We start from the raw sequence: 19,254 nt of genomic DNA on the forward strand, positions 1-19,254 counted from the left end.
AAGGTTTATTGACAAGGGAAGGGGAAAGGAGGAAATGGACAGCTCTGGGAGAAAAGTGGGAGACAAAGTTTTAAATGCGTCCTACCCGATCCGCCGATCAGGAATCCCAAAATGGCGCTCTCAGAGCTGCCGCCAGCCAGGAGCGGTGAAGCCAGGAGGCGAGCGACCCCAAGAGTGAGAGACCCCAAGGCCCACGTGTTTGGTTTTTTATATCCAACCTGGCTGCCCAACTCCACCCTCAGGTCCCAGCCACCCTCCCTTGGTGGTGATGGGATTTGTCTTTCCCAATGTCCTGATGGCTTTAGTCTGGAGTGGGGGTGGCGTCCACAAAGCCTGCATGGGATTAGCTCAGGACATCCTTTCCCCCTAACAATTCCCCCCTTTCACTTTTTGCCACCATTTCCATGGTGATGAAGATCAAACATATGGATGCTGGGATACAGTCTCAGATGAAAACTTTCCAGGGTTCCAGTCTGAAAGAAAACGAGTCCCTCCAGGTAGTGTCCATTGTGGAAAGCGAAAGTCCTCCAGTCCTGGAAAAACAGTTCATCAGTCCCAGCCGAAAGAAAACATCTGGAGGCATTAGCCAGAACAAGACAGCAGATATGTCAAAAATCACAGGGAAGAAAATCTTAAAATGGTTCAACTTATGTAAAAACAAATTCTCTCAACCTTGATCCCAAATTTTTTAACAGCATAGCAAAGTTTGCAAACTAAGCCTACTTTTAAACCATATTGCCTATTTTTGCATAAAATCGCAGGGCAGAATAACTAAGCAGCAATTTTTAGCTGGCTTCGTTGGAATACTCCATATAGGATTCAGAGCGAACTGTTGACATCCGGTCCATGTAGGCTTCTGGAACAAGTTGGTCTCATCAGACTCCACCTGGGCTTTCCTCTTCTCGAGGGCACCAGGGACTTTTCGTTGGCCGGGCTGTCCAGTCCTGCCATGGAGGCAGCTTCCTCACCTTCTTTGGAGGTCTCTGGAACCCTACAAACAAAGCAAACAGGCTCTCCTCTTCTTGGTTCAGCTCTGTTTCAACTTTCTGGAAGAACTCCACACAAAGCCACCCAATCAAACTCACGTCCAATTTTTGTTTAAACAGACAAAATCCCTATGGAAGTTATGCAAAAACAGACTCTGAGATAAGTAGTAAAAGATTACTACCACTATATTTATGCTGTGTTGGTATCAAGGGGAGAGAAAATGCAAACACAAGTTAGCTTTGTTGGAAAAAAAGAAAAAAAATTGCAACCTTGCTGCAGATCCTGGTCACCAAAACAAGAAAACTTTGTGGATTTAGAACAAAATGCAAAAAAATCATCAGTATTATGTCAAGGAAAACTTAGTAAATATCAGGTGTGTTTCCAAGTCTATTCAGTCCTTTGTAGGAAAGTTTTTACCCTCAACAGTTCCATCAATAGGAATCTGTTGAGACCTTTTCTCCCTATATTTTCAGAAACAAGTTCTGTAGATATTAAACAATTGAAGTATACACTATGACAAGGTGACAATCACCATTGACAATTTACATCCATATCAGGTCAAGGTGTCACCCGTTTTCCCAAGTGACAAGGCTTCCCTTCTAGGTTTACTCTACTAGGTGAGTCAAATAGAACAAATTCATCTAGTGCCTTCCCAGGAGGAAAGGGAGAAACTTCGTGGAGTGTCTCAGGAGCTCTACTGAGGTTCCACAAAATTTCCTTGCATCAGCCAAATGACAGGCCACCAAATTTGCACTTGAATTTAGATTTCTGGGAAGCTTTGCCATAAATATCAGAAAAATAACAGAAACAACAATATTCAATCTCTATGAAGGCACCGGCTTAGTTCAGGAGCACAATGTTGACAATCAAACCATAACCTTTAGTTTTTCTCATAACTGGAGACTTTTTTTTTTTTCCCAATGTCTTTGGGCACCATGTGTACCAATTTGTCAACCACTGGAGGTCAAGACAAGGACACAAGGAAAGGACATACAGACATACAACATATAGACACAAAGAGCTCTTTAGTTACCATGTATCACGCGTGGAACATCTCATGCAACTGCAGTTTCACTGATAGGCCAAAGTAACAATAAAAATAAGCAGAGAAAAAAAATCTCAAAGTTAAAAACAAAAGTTAAAAAGAAATACCAAAATCAAGATTGAACGCCTTTCTGTGTAAAAAAAAATACTGGCAGCCTATGCATGATCCTAGATGTTATTTCACGTCTCCTAGACTTTGAAAGGAAGAAGATTGGTTAGAGCATGTTGGTTTTCTCAGGGTTTCTTCAGAAAAAAAAGTGAGTCCTTGGGTATCCTGCAGCAATAACTGGAAAAGAAGTCAGTAACATTCAAGTTTTTGTCTGTTTCTTAAACAAATATCTCAAGTCCTCAATGGGTTCACAAGGCCAGTGGGACTTCGTCTCTGGGTCAGTTCCTCCTGGGGCTTTCTTAACTCTGGAATGATGTGCCCAGGGTTTTATGCCTGCAAGTGTCAGAGGAGTATGTGTGCTCAACAAGACATCCTAGGGACCAGTCCATTTTTCTGACAGCTGGTTTTGGGCATCCCCGCTTGCCAGGTCTTGAGTAAGACCAGATCTCCAGGTCTGAGGGATGCAATGGCTGATCAGGAGGCATAGAGATCCTCGAGGCTGCAGAGTTGGGAATTACTGCCAGAACCTCCTGGATGTGTTTCACATATGGTGGGATCCGGCAATCTTGTGCTATGTCCGGACTGGCTTTCAGAACGGAGGCCTGGAAGGGTCTTCCGAACACAATCTCAAAGGGGCTTCATTGTAGCCCACTTCTAGGTGCCACTCTTATGCGGAGGAGGGCAAGGGATAGTACCTGGTCCCAACGAAGCTGTGTTTCTTGGCACAGTTTTGCCAAGGTTTTCTTCAAGGTGTGGTTCATCTTTTCTGTTTGCCCGGAAGACTGCGGTCTCCACGCAGCATGCAATTTCCAGTTGATCTGCAACGCCCTGCTCACTGCGTGAGTGACGTCAGAGACACATGCGGCCCATTATCACTCTGGATGGAGTCCGCCAACCCAAAGCGAGGGATTATCTCTTTCAGTAGCTGTTTGGCAACCTCGGAAGCTTTTTCCGTCTTTGTGGGAAATGCTTCCACCCACCCCGAGAACATGTCCACAAAAACCAAGAGGTATTTGAAGTTGCCTGTTGTTCTAGGCATTTGTGTGAAGTCCACCTGCCAGTCCTCAAAAGGACACTTGCCCCGATATTGAACCCCAATGGCTTTAGGGTGGGAGTCAGTCTTGGGGTTATTCCTGGCACATAGTTGACAACCTCGGGTGATCCGTTGTGCTATTTTGTGTAAATACGGGCCCTTCAAATATGGGCGCACAGTTTCTAACAAGGCATCTCTCCCATAGTGAGATCCCTCGTGAAGATGTTTTAGCACCGGATACACCAGGGCCTCCGGGAGGAGGATCACCCCATGGAGTTTACTCTCCAAGTGGAGCTGGGGTCAAACTCAGTGAATCCCCACGCACGAGCTCTCTCCTCCTCCCGCTCGGTGTACTCAGGGCATACTGAGTCAGGTCCACACGAGGGATGAGTGCACCCTGGAGGGCAGAGCGGGCAGAACGGGCAGCGGCCTTAGCCACCCGATCGGCTGCCCTGTTGCCCTTTGCCATGTCAGACCCACCCTTTTGGTGGCCAGGACAGTGCATCACGGCCACAGCTGATGGTAAAGCTACTGCCTTTAACAGGGCCAGGATTTCCAATGGGTGTTTGACAGCCTTGTTACTAGCGGTAAGAAGACCCCGTTCCTTCCAAATGGCCCCAGGCATGTAGAGAATCATAAAAGAGTACTTGGAGTCAGTAAATATATTGACTCTTTTACCTTTCGAGAGCTCCAAGGCACGGGTCAGGGCTATTAATTCAGCTTTTTGCGCTGATGTACCTGCCGGAAGAGCCTTGGCCTCCACGGTGTTCTGAGCGTCACCACTGCATATCCCGCACATCGACAGCCTTGGTCCATGAAGCTGCTGCATCTGTAAATAGCTCCCACTCTGGGTCTGGCAGAGGCTGGTCCGTTAGATCTGGTCGGCTGGCATACACTGTGTCTATGGTTTCTAAACAGTTGTGGATTAAAGTGTCATCCTCAGGTCCGTCTGCATTGCTTGGAAGCAGTGTGGCGGGATTCAGGGAGTTAGAAACCTGCAGCTTCACATGAGGATTGTCCAACAGAGCTGCTTGATATTTTCCCATTCGCCCGGCGGTCAACCAAAGTCCACCCTTCCGCTCCAGCAATGTGAAGCCCTGATGTGGCACCCACACAGTGATGGGCTGACCCAATGTAAACTTCTCCGCCTCGTGTAGGAGTCACAAGTGGCAGCCACAGCACGCAAGCATGGAGGCCATCCCTTGGTGGTGTGGTCCAATTGTTTGGACAGATATGCAACGGGCTGCATTTCTGGCCCCAACAATTGGATGAGTACTCCAAGGCCAACCCCCTGTCTCTCATGTACATAAAGCTTGAATGGCTTCCTAAGATCCGGAAGCCCTAATGCTGGTGCTGAGATCAACTTTACTTTTTTCTTCAAAGGCCTTTTGACATTCTGAGGTCCAAGACAAAGGTTCAGAGTCCAGGCCTTTGAGAGCATCATACAAGGGTTTTGCTATTAATCCAAAGTTAGGAATCCAAATCCTGCAAAACCCAGCCATACCCCAAAATCCACGCAACTGTCGCCGGTTGCTGGGGACTTTAAGGGCTGAAATTACTTGTTTCCTTTCTGTCATCAAGCTCCGTCTGCCTTTCCTAATTTCAAACTCCAAATACGTCACCGTTTGTTTATAGATCTGTGCCTTTTGGGGTGACACCTTATAGCCACATTCTGCCAGGTGGTTCAGTACCACTATGGTATTTTCCAGACAAGATTTGTAGTCTGGACTTGCAATCAATAAATCATCTACGTATTGCAACAAGACACCCTGGTGTAATTGAACCTTCCTGAGATCCCTGGCCAGTATTTCCCCAAAAATAGCTGGGGAGTTCTTACACCCGTGTGGAAGCACAGTCCAGCAACACTGGAGAGTGCTCTGGACTTAGGGTCCTGCCACTCGAAGGCAAAAAGCGGTTGGTCCTGGACATCTATTGGGATACAGAAAAATGCATCCTTCAGGTCTAATACCGAAAACCACCCAAAGTCACCAGGTATGGCAGTTAATAAGGTGTAGGGATTAGGCACGGTGGGATGTAAATCCCGAACAATGTCATTCATGGCCCTTAAATCTTGGACAAAACGGTACTCGCCTGTCTGGGGTTTCTTCACTGGCAGAATCGGAGTGTTGCACGGTGAGCGACAGGGCCGAATGAGTCCAGATTGAAGGAACCTTTTCAATACTGGCTCCATTCCCCTCAAGGCCGCCTCCTTTAAGGGGTATTGCTTCCTCCTCGGGGTTCTGCTCCCCTCTATCACTTCTATTTTTACAGGCTCAGCATTTTTCGCACGTCCTGGGGTTCCATCAGCCCATACCCATTTACTTACTCTTTCAACAATTTCTGGAGGTAAAATTTCACCTTTCGGTGGAGCATCTTGAGTAAGCAACATCTGGAACCGCAGAGCATGCTCTGGAGGCACCTGTAGGTGAAGCTCTGATGTTTTGGTGAGAATATAATTCGTGCGTTGAGCTTACTTAAAAGGTCGCGACCAAGGAGAGGGATTGGACACTCTTCCATGTACAGGAAGCTGTGCTGGAGCTGCGTGGTGCCCGGCCGGCACTCCAAAGGTTGCAGGAAGGGTGTCTGTTGTGGCCTCCCCGTAATTCCAGTGACTGCTGCCGTCTCTTTGCTCATTTTAGTTAATTTTGAATTCAAAACTGAGTATGTCGCTCCAGTGTCCACCAAGAAATCAATGAGACGATCCCCCACAGCGAGGGTTACCCGGGGCTCTGAGGGGGTTATTCTAATGGGCTTCTCTAGATCTAGTGGAGCCCCCGGGCCCCCTATTCTGCATCTGAACTTTCTCCATGAACTATCATCTGTCTCCTCTCCTCTGCACTTGGTTCTAGATTCCTTCTACTCTGTCTGTATTCCCTCCTATCTTCACCTGAGGCTCTACCCTGTGCTGTCATTTGTCTCCTGTCCTCTGTGCTGGGCTCTCGATTCCTTCTCTGTCTGTATTCCCTGTCATCATCTGAGCCTCCACTCTGTGCTAACATCTGTCTTCTTTCCTCTCTCCTTGGTTCCTGGTTCTGTGTGCTCCTTCTATATTCCCTCCTGTAACCCCTACGTGAATCATCATGTCTTGGGGTTCTCTGCCTTCTGTAATTATTGCGTCTGCCGCTTCCCTGTAACCTGGGACAACTGTACTTCCAATGTCCCTCTTCCCTACAGAAAGCACACTGATTCTTCCTAGGGGTTCACGTCTCTGTCCATTATTGTTTCCCTGAAACCCTGTCCTGTGTTCTCTTTGTAAGAAAACAGTCGCAGGTTTCGGTCTCCTGGCCTCTCTATTATTATACACCCTGAATGCCAGGTCCACTACCTGGGACAGACTCATCTCAGTGACGCCGTCCACCTTAGCTAGCTTTTTCTTTATGTCTGGGGCACTGTGGGTAATGAACGCCATAGTGATCAGACGAGCATTTTCTGGGGCATCTGGGTTTATATCCGTGTGGTTAGTGTAAGTTTGAATAATCCTCTCAAGGAACTCTGACGGATCCTCATTAGCTCCTTGCTCGAGTTGCAATATTTTGTTAAAGTTTTTTTGTTTGGGGATCCCCTGCTGCAGTCCTACCAATAAACATTTTTTTTACTGCTCCAACATCGCCGTTCCTCCATTGTTAGGGTCCCATCCAGGATCTCCCTCTGGGACAACCACCTCTGGCTCTGGGGACTGCCTATCCTGTTGGTGGTCAGCCTCCTCCCTGGCTTTCCTGAACACCATCCTCTGCTCACCCAGAGTTAATAAAGTATGCAGCATGGACTGTATATCTGCCCAGCTAGGGCGGTGGGAGACAAAGATAGAGGCAAACAGGTTCGCCATCCTCTTGGGAGCCTGCCGGTACGAGGGAACAGAGCTCCTCCAATTTAGGAGGTCCGCAGCACTGAACGGATGGTGCGACCAAAAGTACCCAGCAGGTCTCCCGTGTTCATTCAAGCCACCCATTGGCATCTGGCGAAGGGGAAACTGTCCTGCCTCAGGGTGATCCTTCCTGCCAAAGTGGGTGCCGAGTCTAGTGTGGGGAGGAGACGCCATTTTAGTTTCCTCCCCAGAGGGCAGTGGAGGCTGTGCAGCCTCAGGGGTCTGCACGGGAGGGGCCTTGTCATGTGGAAGAGGATTTTGTGCTGATGTATTTAAGGTATTTAAAATATGATGCTCCTCCTCTTCTAACTCTGCCCGCTGGCAGTCCTCATGGGAAGGGGAAGGTCTATCCTTTCTCTGTGCCATCAGCCGAGCCTCCGCCATATCCAATTTATGGAGGGCGGCCTCTATCCTGTCCTGCATACTTTTAAAGGCTCGATCCTGTATGCTTTTGTAAACTGACTCAAAGAGGTTACGGTTCTCATCCCTCATGCACTTAATAGTCAATCAAAGGCCTGATGTTGTTGTTGTATGGCCACGTTAAAAGCCTGGATTTGTTGTTGTATGGCTACGTGAAGAGCCTGAATGTGTTGTTGCACATTCTCAGCATGTGAAGTAGAACATCTGCCTCTCACAGAAACAAGAATGTAGCAAACGGCGCTTACACATATTACCAAAAACCACCCAGAAGCACGGACTGTAAAGGGATGACTTGTAACCCACCCATGTATGGACACAATAGTGAAATCACGTGCCATGCACCAGGCTTCATCAAATTATTTATATTCATGAAACGGGCGGTGATATTTAATGGAAGAAGGCTGCTCAAATTCAAGGCCGGAAGGAAACTGAAAGAACTCAGGCTAGGGATGAAACTGTAGAGGCTCGTGGTTGAGGCCATATTTGAGTCAGAAACGCACCCACAAGGGCTGTACGCACAGGGAAAAAACAGACTTTTCAGGACTTGAGACAAATATGACACTGCGAGTCCTGCAGAACTAGTGCGCTTATGGTGACCAGCGCCAGGAATGTTACTTTGGGCTGGTCCACCGCGGGTGTAACTTGGAAACCACGCTGGGCGCCAAACTGTTGTAGAGCAACTCCGATACAAAACGGGGTGCCTGACTGTGGGTCCTCACCCGCGCGCTTAAAAGGACTTATCCATGCTCCACCGCAGGCGCACGCGAAAGGTTCATAAAAGGTTTATTCACAGGGAAGGGGAAAGGAGGAAATGCACAGCTCTGGGAGGAAAGTGGGAGACAAAGTTTTAAATGCGTCCTACCCGATCCGCTGACCAGGAATCCCAAAATGGCGCTCTGAGAGCTGCCGCCAGCCAGGAGCCGTGAAGCCAGGAGGCGAGCGATCGCGAGCCAGAGAGAGAGCCCAAGGCCCACGTGTTTGGTTTTTATATCCAACCTGGCTGCCCAACTCCACCCTCAGGTCCCAGCCACCCTCCCTTGGTGGTGACGGGATTTGTCTTTCCCAAGTCCTGATGGCTTTAGTCTGGAGTGGGGGTGGCGTCCACAAAGCCTGTATGGGATTAGCTCAGGACATCCTTTCCCCCTAACACTGCTGGGTCCTCCTTCCTCTGAGGCTGGAGCAGCTTCTCGGGCTCCGACCCTGGCTTCCCTCCTCTCTCGGGGCGCCCGCCCCCAAGCTGCCTGGACGGTTCCTCAGTCCGGGGCTGGTAGGACCCCGTGGTGCAGTCAGCCCAGGCCCCGGCGGGTCCTCTCCACGGGCAGGAGGCGAGCATCAGGGGCCGCGCTGGGCTCCGAGGGGCCATGACCGGCTCGTGTGGAGCGGCAGGGGAGAGACCCACGAGGATCCGCCGCCTGCGCCACTGAGGCCGCTCGGGTCTGTATCGTGCCTGGAGGGGCCTGCCCTGCAGTGGGGCCCCGGGCAGGAGGAGCCCAGGGTCCAGCTGAGCGTCCTCAGGGGGCAGAGGAACACGGTAGCGACGCCTCCAGGGGGGCTGCTGCAACACTTAGGGGGTCCTCTTTGAAGGCCCTGCTGCACCGGGCTTCCCCCTGGGGCCTCGCCCTGGGCCCCCGTCAGGCGGCTCTGGGCTCCCAGGGGAGGGTCCTGTGCCAGGGTGAGAGGGGACCCCCCCCCAGGTGCAGGCGTCCTGCTCTTCGGGGAAGCCGCCCCGCGGCGGGGAGGGCGGCCTCAGCGGCCCCCCCCGTGGCTCCTGCAGAGTCAGGGGGGCAGGAGCGCTTAGAGCCCTTTAGGCAGCTGGAACGTCCTGGATGGCGGAAGGGACCGGTCAGGGGCGAGCGGGGAGCCGGTGGGTGCAAAACGGCCGATCAGACTTGTGGGCGGGGCACCCCGACAGGACAGGAGGTGGGGTCGGGGCGCTGAGAGACCACCCTGAGCAGAGCCAGCTCCGGCCCCAAGAAGAAAGGGAAAGACTCTCCCGGCTGCTGCGGGCGGCGCCACACGGACAGCCACGGGCGCCGCGGAGAGCAAGACCCCGGCCTCTCTCTGCTCCAGGAACCCGGCCGCGCGGTCGCGAGGGGCCGGAGGTGACAGGACGGGGGAGGGAGTCCCTGGAGAATCGGGGCCCGAGTCTGTCCCGGGCCCGGCTCCCCTGCTCCAGGCTCAGGGTGGCCCCTGGGGTCAGGCTCGGGGTCCCCCCGCGGCCTCAGGCTCGTCCACAAGGCGTCCACGGGGCCGCTTCGGGGTCCCTTGTCCTACATGGTCCTCGGTGCCCGTCACGCCGCGGGGGGTGTAAGCGGGATCCGTGCTGTGCGTCGGGCCTCAGCCCCGGGCGTCCCGGTCACCCTCGCGACCTCGCGCTTCCCAGCGGGATCCGGCCTCGCGCTCCTGACGGACCTGAAAGGCGCCTCGCGGGGCCGGGCTCCTGGACCCAACGGACTGGCCCTTCCGGCCTTGCTTGGGATCCAGAACTGCAGGTAACACAATGGCGGCCGGACAGGCCGCTGAGGATCAGCAGAGCCAGCCCTGGCCTCTGGCAGAGGAGGAAAGAGGGGCCAGCGGCCTCTGCGGAGAGAGAGAAGCCGAAGACCTTCGCCGGGACGGGGTTTCCATCCCGTCTCCCCGCGGCCTGAAGGGACCCCGAGGCCCGGGCCTGGGTCTCCAAGAGCTGCTCGTCGCCGGCGTCGCCCAACAACTGCCAGGAGCTCCTCACACTGGGGGTGTCTGACACCGCCCCGGGGGGGCCCGCAGCGACCATCCCTGCCGGCCAGGGCTGCCCAGCACCCTGGTGACCGGTGGGGACCAGCACTGACGCTCTCCGGGTGGGGCAGCCGCCCCCGGGGGCCACAGTGCCTCTTTGTCTCCCTGTTTGTAAGAGACACCCCGAGGCGCTGGAGCCCGGGGCCCCTTGCAGCTGCGCACGGGGGAGACCCACAGACCCTGTCCTGTCCTCGGTCGGGCCCTGACCTGCGATCGGCTGCGGCCACAGGCCCCTGCCGTGTGGGCGTCGTGTCGCCACAGCCCCGGGTCTGGGTTTTCGGCCCTTTGGGCTTTTTGGCGTCTCCCCATTCCAGAGCCCGGCAGGCGGCCACCCCGGCCACCCCGGCCAGCCCGGCCGTCCCGGCCACCCCGGCTGTCCCGCCGACCACGTGCTCCTGCCTTGTCGCCCCTTCGGACAGGCGTCTCCTGCACGCGAGGCCGGGCTGGCCCCTGTGAGCACACGGAGGAAGCCGCCGCCAGTCCTGCCTCTTGGAGCAGGCGTCAGAGGGAGGACGCAGCCCCCCACCGTGACTGGGGCTCCCGGGGGGGCCGTTACCTAAAAGTGTCCTCAGGTTGGGCAGGCGGCCCTGGGGCGCGGTGAGCCAGGCGGAGCCCGCCTGGGGGGCAGCCCGGGGGTGAGGGCCACTGCGGGGCGGGGGGGTCGGGAGGCCCTGGCACCTTGGTTGGGCTGTTGCCCTGTCCCCGGCCCCTTCCCAGGCCCGCCCTCCGCTGCGAGCGCCACTAGCACCCCCGGGCGCGGGCTGGGCCCCGGCAGGGCTGCGCGGCTGTGCGGCTGGTGGGAGTGGAGGGCGGGGCTGCCTGTGCCGTCAGGCTGGAACACCTGCCTGGAGTCGGGGGGCTGGGGGACCTCACAAGGGGCGTGGTCCCCAGAGAGCCCCAAGTCAGGAGGGCCAGGCCCTGGGGGGAGCGCCGGGGAGGCAGCGGGGATGCGAGACGGGGGCATAGACCGGGGCCAGGGGCCCCACGTCGAGGGTTGGGCCCCCAGGAGTGAGCTCCAGGTGGGGCCCTCCGGGGATGGACGTCTCCCCTGCTGGCCCAGCCCAGCCTCCCCGGCCAGCCAGGACCCAGCGGCCAGCGGGTGCCACACCAGTGGCTGCTCTCCAGGGAGGGTCAGGGGGCAGCAGCTGCTGCTGATGGGCACAGGGTGGCAGCAAGGCAGCTCGTCCTGGTCTAGAGGGACGGGGGGCAGGAGGGGCCGGGGCAGGACAGAGCCTGCACGGTCAGGGAGGCGGCGCGATGGCTCGGGCAGGGGCTGGGGCCCTGGGAGGGCAGGAGGGGGGCAGCCCGCTGGGGGTGCGGCGCTCCCAGGGGACCAGGGTGCCAGGGCCTGGCTGGCTCAGTGGGTTGGGTGAGGCTCCCCCAGCAGGGGCCCCCCAGGACCCCACGAGGGCCGTGTCCCGGGCTGCCGTGTCTGTCCAGGCGCCCCCAGACCCAGCAGCTCACCCCCGGGCCGGGTCGCGGCTCAGGCACAGAGGCCGCCCCACGGCCTGGCAGGCGGGGCAGGGCCGGGGTGGCACCTGGGCACAAAGCTCCGTCCCCCACCCATCTCCCCGGCGCCCTCTCCTCCCCCGCCCTGAGCTCCCGGCCCTGGTTGGTCCGCACAGAGGGTGGCAGAGGCATCAGCACGCTCCGCCCGCCAGGGCTGTTCACCCAGTTTATTCAGGCCCGGCCAGGGTGGGGGTGCCGGGAGGGGGGCAGACCCGCAGCCTCCTCTCCCCGCTCCCGCCTGGAGGCCACTGGGTCCTGGGCCCGAGCTGGGCCCCTGGGCGGGTTGAGGTCACGGCGGGGTCGGTGCCGTCTCCAGGGCGCGGCCAGGACGACACATGCTGCCCGGGGGAATGTCAGTCACGGGGAGTAGCCGGCACATGCTGGCCAGGTGGGCTGTGACCCCACATTGCATGGGGGTCCTGGCGCCCTCACACCCCGTCCCTCTCGCCAGCACAGCTCAGGGCCGGGGCAGAGGGTGCAGCGGGCACTCGTCCTGGGCACTTCCGGGCTGCGGGGAGGGCTCGGCCTCCAGAGACACGTGGGAGGCCGGGGGTCCCCAAGTCCCAATCATGGCCCCGCTCCTCTTGGGTGGGCTGCAGTGAGCATGGGGGGCCCCCAACTCCCAGGCCGTGCGTGTCCTGGCACCTCCAGCAGGCGCCCCCGGCGGTCAGTCCTCTGTGTCCCGGGCCCCGTGGCCAGCGGGGGGGCCGCCCCCGGGACTCAGGGCACCGTTTCCTCCTCAGCCTCCGTGGCGACGGCCGGACAGGCCTGCAGGGCTTGGGCAGCCGCGGGGTCCCCTGCTGCACCCTGTGTCCTCATCTGTGGGTTCAGAGCATATGGACGCCCTGAGGCCCGGCTCCTGACCCTGGGGTGCTGTCGCGGGGGACCCCCGGTCTCAGGGGAGGCTGTGCCCCCCCACCCCCGGGGGCAGGACTGAGACGGGGTCTCGGGACCAGGGAGCCCCACCCACCACGTCCCTGGGGGAGCAGCCGTACCTGGTGGGGTCTCCCTGTGGGGGGTTCCCCTGCGGAACAGACACAGGTCAGGAGGGTCAGCAAGTCGGGGGCCCCGCCCGCCCGGCACCCCGGGGGCCCTTCTCCCAGGGACCCGCGGACACAGCGAGGCCGAGGCTCGGGCCCTTGCTGGCCTGTCCCCAGGGCCCAGCACTCGGGGCACCCGGCCCCTCCCAGCCCAGCCCCCCACTCCCCCAGAGTGTGTCATCGGGAGGGGGGCCCTGACAGAGGGTCCCCTCAGGAGCGGGTGCCGGGGAGGGGGGGCGGACAGTGTCCCTGTCCAGCTCTCAGACCCGACCCAGACCCTGTGCTGGGGCCATGGACGGGGGTGGGCTGAGGGGCAGCAGCTAGATCTACCCCGTGTACCCCGTGGACGAGTGTGAGCTGCTCCCCTGTGCACCCGGGGACCGGCCAGGCTGGCCCCGTCAGACATATTGTCCCGGCCCCTTCCCCTGCTCTGCCACGCCTGTCCACCGCCTCGGGTCCGGCATGAGCAGTGCAGGGGTGATGATGCCTCCCCTGAGTCGGGGTTCACCCTCCAGCCTTGCACAGCCTCCCAGTGACGCTGTATGACATCAGGGTCCCCCCGGGGCACCCCTCCCCAAAACGGGACAGACCAGAGCCTGAGAGGTGCTGGGTGTCTCCCTATGTTGGGGGCAGATCTGGAGGGTCTCTGATGAGTCAGCGGGCCCTGAGCCCCAGAGGACTCCCCGCTGCTCACCTGGTCGTCCATTTCTTCCCCTGAGAGCCCATCGTGCCCCGAGGACCCCGAGCGCCCCCAGGACAGGGACGAGCAGAAGCAGAAGCAGGAGCACAAGCAGAATAAGGGGCCAGGAGGAGCAGGTGACGTCGCTGCTGCTGGTCCCCGGATTTGCTTCCACCTGAAGCCGGCTGCACCTGGGGGGAGGCGGGGCCTGGAGCCGCAGGGGACACACCGGGACCCTGGACCCCACCCGGGCCCTGGGGCGGGAGCAGGATGGGGCGGGGGGAACATTGGGGGACCAGTGTCTGTCTGCCTCCCACAGCCCGCTCCAGGGAGGGCCCGGAAGGACAGGGAGACGGATGTGACAGGGAGACACAGAGGACAGGCCATAGGGTGTCTCACTTGGGGGTGGCCCTTATCTCTCCAGGTTCCACCAGGATCCCCCAGACTCTGGCTGAGGCCGGGTCTCCCACCTGGTCCAGGGCCGGCACTGCACCAGGGTCCCGTTGGGGGAGAAGGTTCCGTGGGGACAGTCCCCACACAAGGTGTCCTGCCGCTCGGTGCCTGCGGGGCAGGGGCAGGTGGGGCTGGGCAGGGGGCTGGGCGACCCCGGGGTGCTGGGGTGTCCCTTCCCGGGTGGGGCCCCGGCTGTGTCAGGAGTGGCCCTGGGGGTGCTCACCTCTCTGCCTCACGCTCTGGCCGGGCCTGCAGGCCGAGTGGGGCCGGCACTGCTCCAGGGTCCCGTCGGGAGAGAAGGTTCCAGGGGGACAGTCCTCACACAGCGTGTCCTGCTGCTCGGTGCCTGCAGGGCAGGTCAGGTCAGGCTGGGTGGGACAGCTGGGTGCCCCCGGGGGGCTGGGCATGTCCCTTCCCAGGGAGGGGCCCCGGCTGTGTCAGGAGTGGCCCTGGGGGTGCTCACCTCTCTGCCTCACGCTCTGGCCGGGCCTGCAGGCCGTGTGGGGCCGGCACTGCTCCAGGGTCCCATTGGGAGAGAAGGTTCCGGGGGGACAGTCCTCACACAGCGTGTCCTGCTGCTCGGTGCCTGCGGGGCAGGGGCAGGCGGGGCTGGCCGGGTGGCTGGGCAGCCCCCTGGGTGCTGGGGTGTCCCTTCCCGGGTGGGGCCCCAGCTGTGTCAGGAGTGGCCCTGGGGGTGCTCACCTCTCTGCCTCACGCTCTGGCCGGGCCTGCAGGCCACATGGGGCCGGCACTGCTCCAGGGTCCCGTCGGGAGAGAAGGTTCCGGGGGGACAGTCCTCACACAGCGTGTCCTGCCACTCGGTGCCTGCGGGGCAGGGCAGGTCGGGCTGGGTGGGGCAGCTGGGTGCCCTTGGGGGGCTGGGATGTCCCTTCCCGGGGAGGGGCCCGGCTGTGTCAGGAGTGGCCCTGGGGGTGCTCACCTCTCTGCCTCACGCTCTGGCCGGGCCTGCAGGCCGTGTGGGGCTGGCACTGCGCGCAGCTGTCCCCGTGCTCAGGGACGCAGACGTGGCCAGGGACGCAGCCACACACAGTGTCCCCCGTGGGGGAGCACCCGCGCCGGGTCACCAGGCCCAGGGCTGCCAGGAGAGAGGGCTGAGCCGCGGCTGCCTTTGGGGGAGGCGCCTGTCTGGGCCCCAGGCCGGGCTCCCGCAGGGTGGGGACGCTGGGCACGGAGCCCACCCGCCCGCACCGGCCTGTCCGCACTCAGCTCCGCCCGGGACCTGGGGAGACCTGTGCCGAGAAGCACCCAGGGCCGGGGAGCCACACGGCTGGGGTCTGGGGTGACCTGGTGAGGGACATTAGCCACAGGGTGAAGGGGAGTTTTGGGGGCAGGGAGGGTCTCCCCTGGGGATGTGGCGGGGGGAGGGGAGGGCTGACCTGCTCCCAGTGGACAGACAGGGGCATCTCCCGTCAGCCCTGGGGGAGGCAGGTAGACCCCAATCCGGTGCCCCCAGGCTTGTCCCTACCACACCTTTCTGAACCCCAAAGCCCTCTCTTCCCATTTCACCCCCTGGGGACCCCCTCCCCGCACCACCTGTCAGGGCAGGTTGGGGGGGCCTCGGGGGGTGTGGGCGGGTCCTGACAGCCGAGCTCCTGGGTGTCCCGGGGCCCTTGCGGGGGGAGCAGAGGGACCCTCTGGGTGTCCCGGGGACAGACCAGGGTGGACAGAGGCCTCAGCTCCCGGAGGACCCCCGGGGGGGCACTGGAGCCCAAGGAGCAGGGGGAACAGCAGTTAGCAGGGGTGGCTGTGAGGAGGGGCTCACCTGGGCGGCAGTCCCGGCAGGGCAGACACTCCCTCAGGTCATTGAGCTTGTCCGTGTAGGTCCCGGGGGCGCAGGGGACACACACTGTGCCCGTGTACTCCCCGCAGGGCTGCTTCACCCGGTAACCTGCAGCCAGAGGGCCCCCAGATCAGGGGCCACCCCGAGGGGCACCTGAATCACAGCAGGGTGGCCCCACCCCAGGGACTGAGGGCACCGAGCTGCTCCCCAGCCCCTGACATTTGGGGCCCCAGCAGGAGCCTGTCAGGAGAGTCAGAAGCTTCTGGAGGGACGTGGGCCTAGACACGAGGCCTGTGCAGAGCCCCCTGACCCTGGGTCCCTTCTCTGGGGGTGTCCTGCCCCAGGTGCCCCCTGCGGGGAGCAGGAGGGTCTGGGGAGGAGGACCCTGCAGGGGGGTCTCATGGAGGGGTTTCCCAGTCAGTGGGGTGCCGGCCCTCAGCCCCAGCACTGACCCCCTCCCTCCCAGGGCAGAGCGGGGCCGGGCCGGGCGGCTGCACCCACCTGGGCTGCACTTGGGGCAGCACTCGGCCCCCACCAGGTACTCCTCGTCTTTGCAGGGGCCCACGGCTGGGGCGCAGGGCGGGGACCCCAGGAGGATGAGCATCGGCACCTGGGGAGCGGGACAGGGCGGGGCAGGGGCTGGGGTCGTCTCGGTCCCGCAGTCTGTGAAATGGGCAGCAGCTCCCGGGGATGGCCGGGTGACCCCTGATTGGGGTGAGGGGGGCCCTGTCTCCTGTGCCCCGCAGGGTCCGTGCCCACTGGGTGTCTGTCCTCACCGAGTCCTGACCCGGAGCCCTGAGCCCCTCCCCCCCCACACCCCCACAATAGCACAGGCCTCTGTTTATCACCCCCACCTTCTGGGGCGAGCGGGGCCCCACCCTGCAGCCGGTGGACCCTAGGGGCGGGAAAAGCTCACCTTTCCCAGGTAGGTTGGGGCAGGAGCACACAGGGGTCCAGCCGCTTGGGGGGCTCCTGCGGGTGGCCTCGCGGATCGGGTCGGGGCTCAGGGGTGGGGGTGGCTCCGGGGCAGCAGGGCGGGGAGGGGCAGGCGGGGTGGGGGAGGGGCGCAGCGGGCTCAGACTCACCAGGATCCGGGCCGCCCGGTCCCGACGTCTCCCGGGGAGGGTCCTCGGCGTCAGAGGAGCCCCCGGCAGCTGCCTGGGCCCCATTGTGGGTCTGCTCCTCCTCGGCAGCCTATTCGGCCACCATTTTGTCACCTAAACAAGGTCAAAGTGGCCCGGCCAGTTAGGAACAGGAGCCCAAACCCTTCAGCCCTTCAGATCAAACAAGAGCCAAAGCTGGGTCACACCGGGAAGGTTGTGCTTCACAAGGCATGTCCGGAAGGCCCGGGGGCTGAGGACCGATGCATGGCAAGGGACCCCAGAAGCTGATCCCTGGAGGGCCTTGTTGATGAGATCAGAGGCTGGGGATGGGGGTGTGTCATCAAGTGGATGAGAAGCGCCTGGAGGACAGACCCACCACCCCTAATCTTCTACACCCTCCCCTTGCCTTAATCTCCCTAATCTCCTAAAAACCAATTACGTGTGTCAATAAAAGGGCCAGGATCTTGCTCTTCAGCAGCATCCTGCCTTGTGCAGCCCGCTCCACGGCTCCCGTTTGTCAGTGCGGTGTTGTCCCGACGCGACACCCCCTCATGCCATGAAGCCCCCCGACTCCCGCCGCCCGCAGGAGCCGCCTCAGCAGCAACTCACCGACATTTCGGAGATATTGAAAACAAAAGGGAAACCAGTTGCTCTGCTCTCAGGAAGTCCCAGGGCACGCGCAGCCGGCCGGCGGGGGCAGCGGCAGCCGCTGGGCAGGGGACCCGGGAGCGGGGGACGAGGGACGGGGTGGGGGCTGTGGGGGGTGCGGAGGGTGAGGAAGCGGGTGGGACCCACAGGTCTTATCAGGTCCCTCCTCTGCCAGCCCTGCCCACACCCAACCCCACTTCCGCCCCGTCCTCTCACAGCCCAGAGGCAGGGAGGCACCCCTGCCCCCTGAGTCCCAGGTGCTCTGACCGCAGAGCTTCCGTGCCCTCACAGCCCCCCCCAGGCGCCCCGTCTCTGCTGCTGACTCGGGGTCTATGGAAATGGTGTCCCCTCCCTCCATGGGCCCCTCTGGCAGGGTCCCTGCTCCCCGCAGGCTCCTGAGCTCTGTGTGCAGGGGGAGCCACCCCACACGGGAGGGGCCTTGTTCCCAGGGAGGGAGGTGGACTGTTCCCCCTGCACCCTGAGGGCCCCGACCCCTCACAGCTACCTGGGGGGCCGTGCCCCCGTTTCTGCATGGGGAGGGGCTCAGACAGTGACAGGCCTGCTGGATGCCCTGGGCTGGCCTGGGCCACCCGCCTGCTCTGTCCTCACAGCCCTGAGCAGGCCTGGGGACAGTCTCTGCCCCCCACAGCCCCCCGCACAGGCCAGACCAGGGCCCTGGTCCCCACAGCTGGCCCAGGAAGAGCATCCTGGCTCTCCTCCCGGTGCCCTCCCCACATCCACAACCCGGGGCACCGTCGCCGTGGGGAGGCGCCTCCTCCCACGGAAACCAGGCCCGGGGCAGGGCACCACCCCGTCCACCTGCCTGGCTGGGCGATGCCGGGGAGCCCCCTTGTCTCCCCCAGGACCTCTGTGCCCTGGGCAGCCCCTTCCTAGCGCGTCGCGGGCGTGGGCAGAGGCCTCCCAGGCCTGAGCCAGCCCTGCAGCAGCACCAGCCGCTGAGCCTCCCCAGGCTGCGCCCCTGGGCCTGCGCCCTTTCCCGTGCGCCCCCCGGATCCTGACACAGGCAGACCAGGGGCAGCTCTGAGCCGATGGTGCTGCGGGGTCCACTCAGCCCGGGGTGGCAGGACCGTCCAGTCAGGCTCGCGGGCGGGCAGCCTGAGGGGGGTAAGGCAGGGCGGGCTTGGGGTGGAGCGGCTGGGTCACCAGTCGGCACAGCGGCCCTGCGTCCACGGCAGCGGGACTCCCGCATGTGAGTGGGGTCCCCTCTCACCCTGGCACAGGACCCCAACCCTGGGAGCCCAGAGCTGCCTGACGGGGGCCAAGCGGATGCCCCAGGGGCAGACCCCGCTCCAGGCCCCCAGCTCCGGTGCAGCAGGGCCCCTGAACTAGGACCCCCCCAATTATTAAACCAGCCCCCCTGTGGGCGGTCCGTGCAGTTTTCCTCTGCCCCACCGGGCTGCGGGGCTGGACCCTGGGCACCTCCTGCCCCTCCAGGCGCCCTGATCTCAGGGCAGGCCCCTCGGCTCCCCACCTCAGCGCCCGCCAGGGGCTCCTGGGCACAACGCTGCCCAGTCCGGCAGGCGTCCCTGCGTGCGAGGCCGGGCGGGCCCCTGTGCAGACATGGAGGAGCCGCTGCGCAGTCCCGCCTCTTTGGGCAGGCGTCAGCGGAGGACGCGGCCCTCCCAGGGTGACTGAGTTGTGGACATGAACTCCAGCCTTTCCCCGGGCGGAGGAAGGACGAGCGGTGCTTCGGGTCGGGGAGGTCAGGGGAAGCGTCATTACTCAGGCGAGAGCCCCAGGCCCGGGGCGCCCCGGAAGGGCCGAGCC

The 19,254-nt window shown here is 61.1% G+C and overlaps 1 protein-coding gene across 1 annotated transcript; it reads right to left on the reverse strand.

Annotated features, from left to right (window-relative positions):
• Positions 1-12,242: 12,242 nt before the first annotated feature.
• Positions 12,243-17,433, reverse strand: LOC119238161 (tumor necrosis factor receptor superfamily member 14-like). The gene is made up of 13 exons (XM_037501872.1): positions 17,428-17,433; positions 16,801-16,909; positions 16,632-16,687; positions 16,217-16,325; positions 15,698-15,823; positions 14,855-15,010; positions 14,617-14,739; positions 14,378-14,500; positions 14,138-14,260; positions 13,932-14,022; positions 13,477-13,652; positions 12,738-12,766; positions 12,243-12,561 (listed from the first exon to the last, which is right to left on the reverse strand). Exons 1-13 carry the CDS (start codon positions 17,431-17,433, stop codon positions 12,463-12,465), a joined length of 1,326 nt encoding a protein of 441 aa, XP_037357769.1. The 3' UTR covers positions 12,243-12,462.
• Between the last annotated feature and the right edge of the window lie 1,821 nt (positions 17,434-19,254).

The sequence above is a fragment of the Talpa occidentalis genome, unplaced genomic scaffold, assembly GCF_014898055.3.
Source record: "Talpa occidentalis isolate TD23 unplaced genomic scaffold, MPIMG_talOcc4v2.1 talOcc4.11, whole genome shotgun sequence".
Taxonomy (NCBI): domain Eukaryota; kingdom Metazoa; phylum Chordata; class Mammalia; order Eulipotyphla; family Talpidae; genus Talpa; species Talpa occidentalis.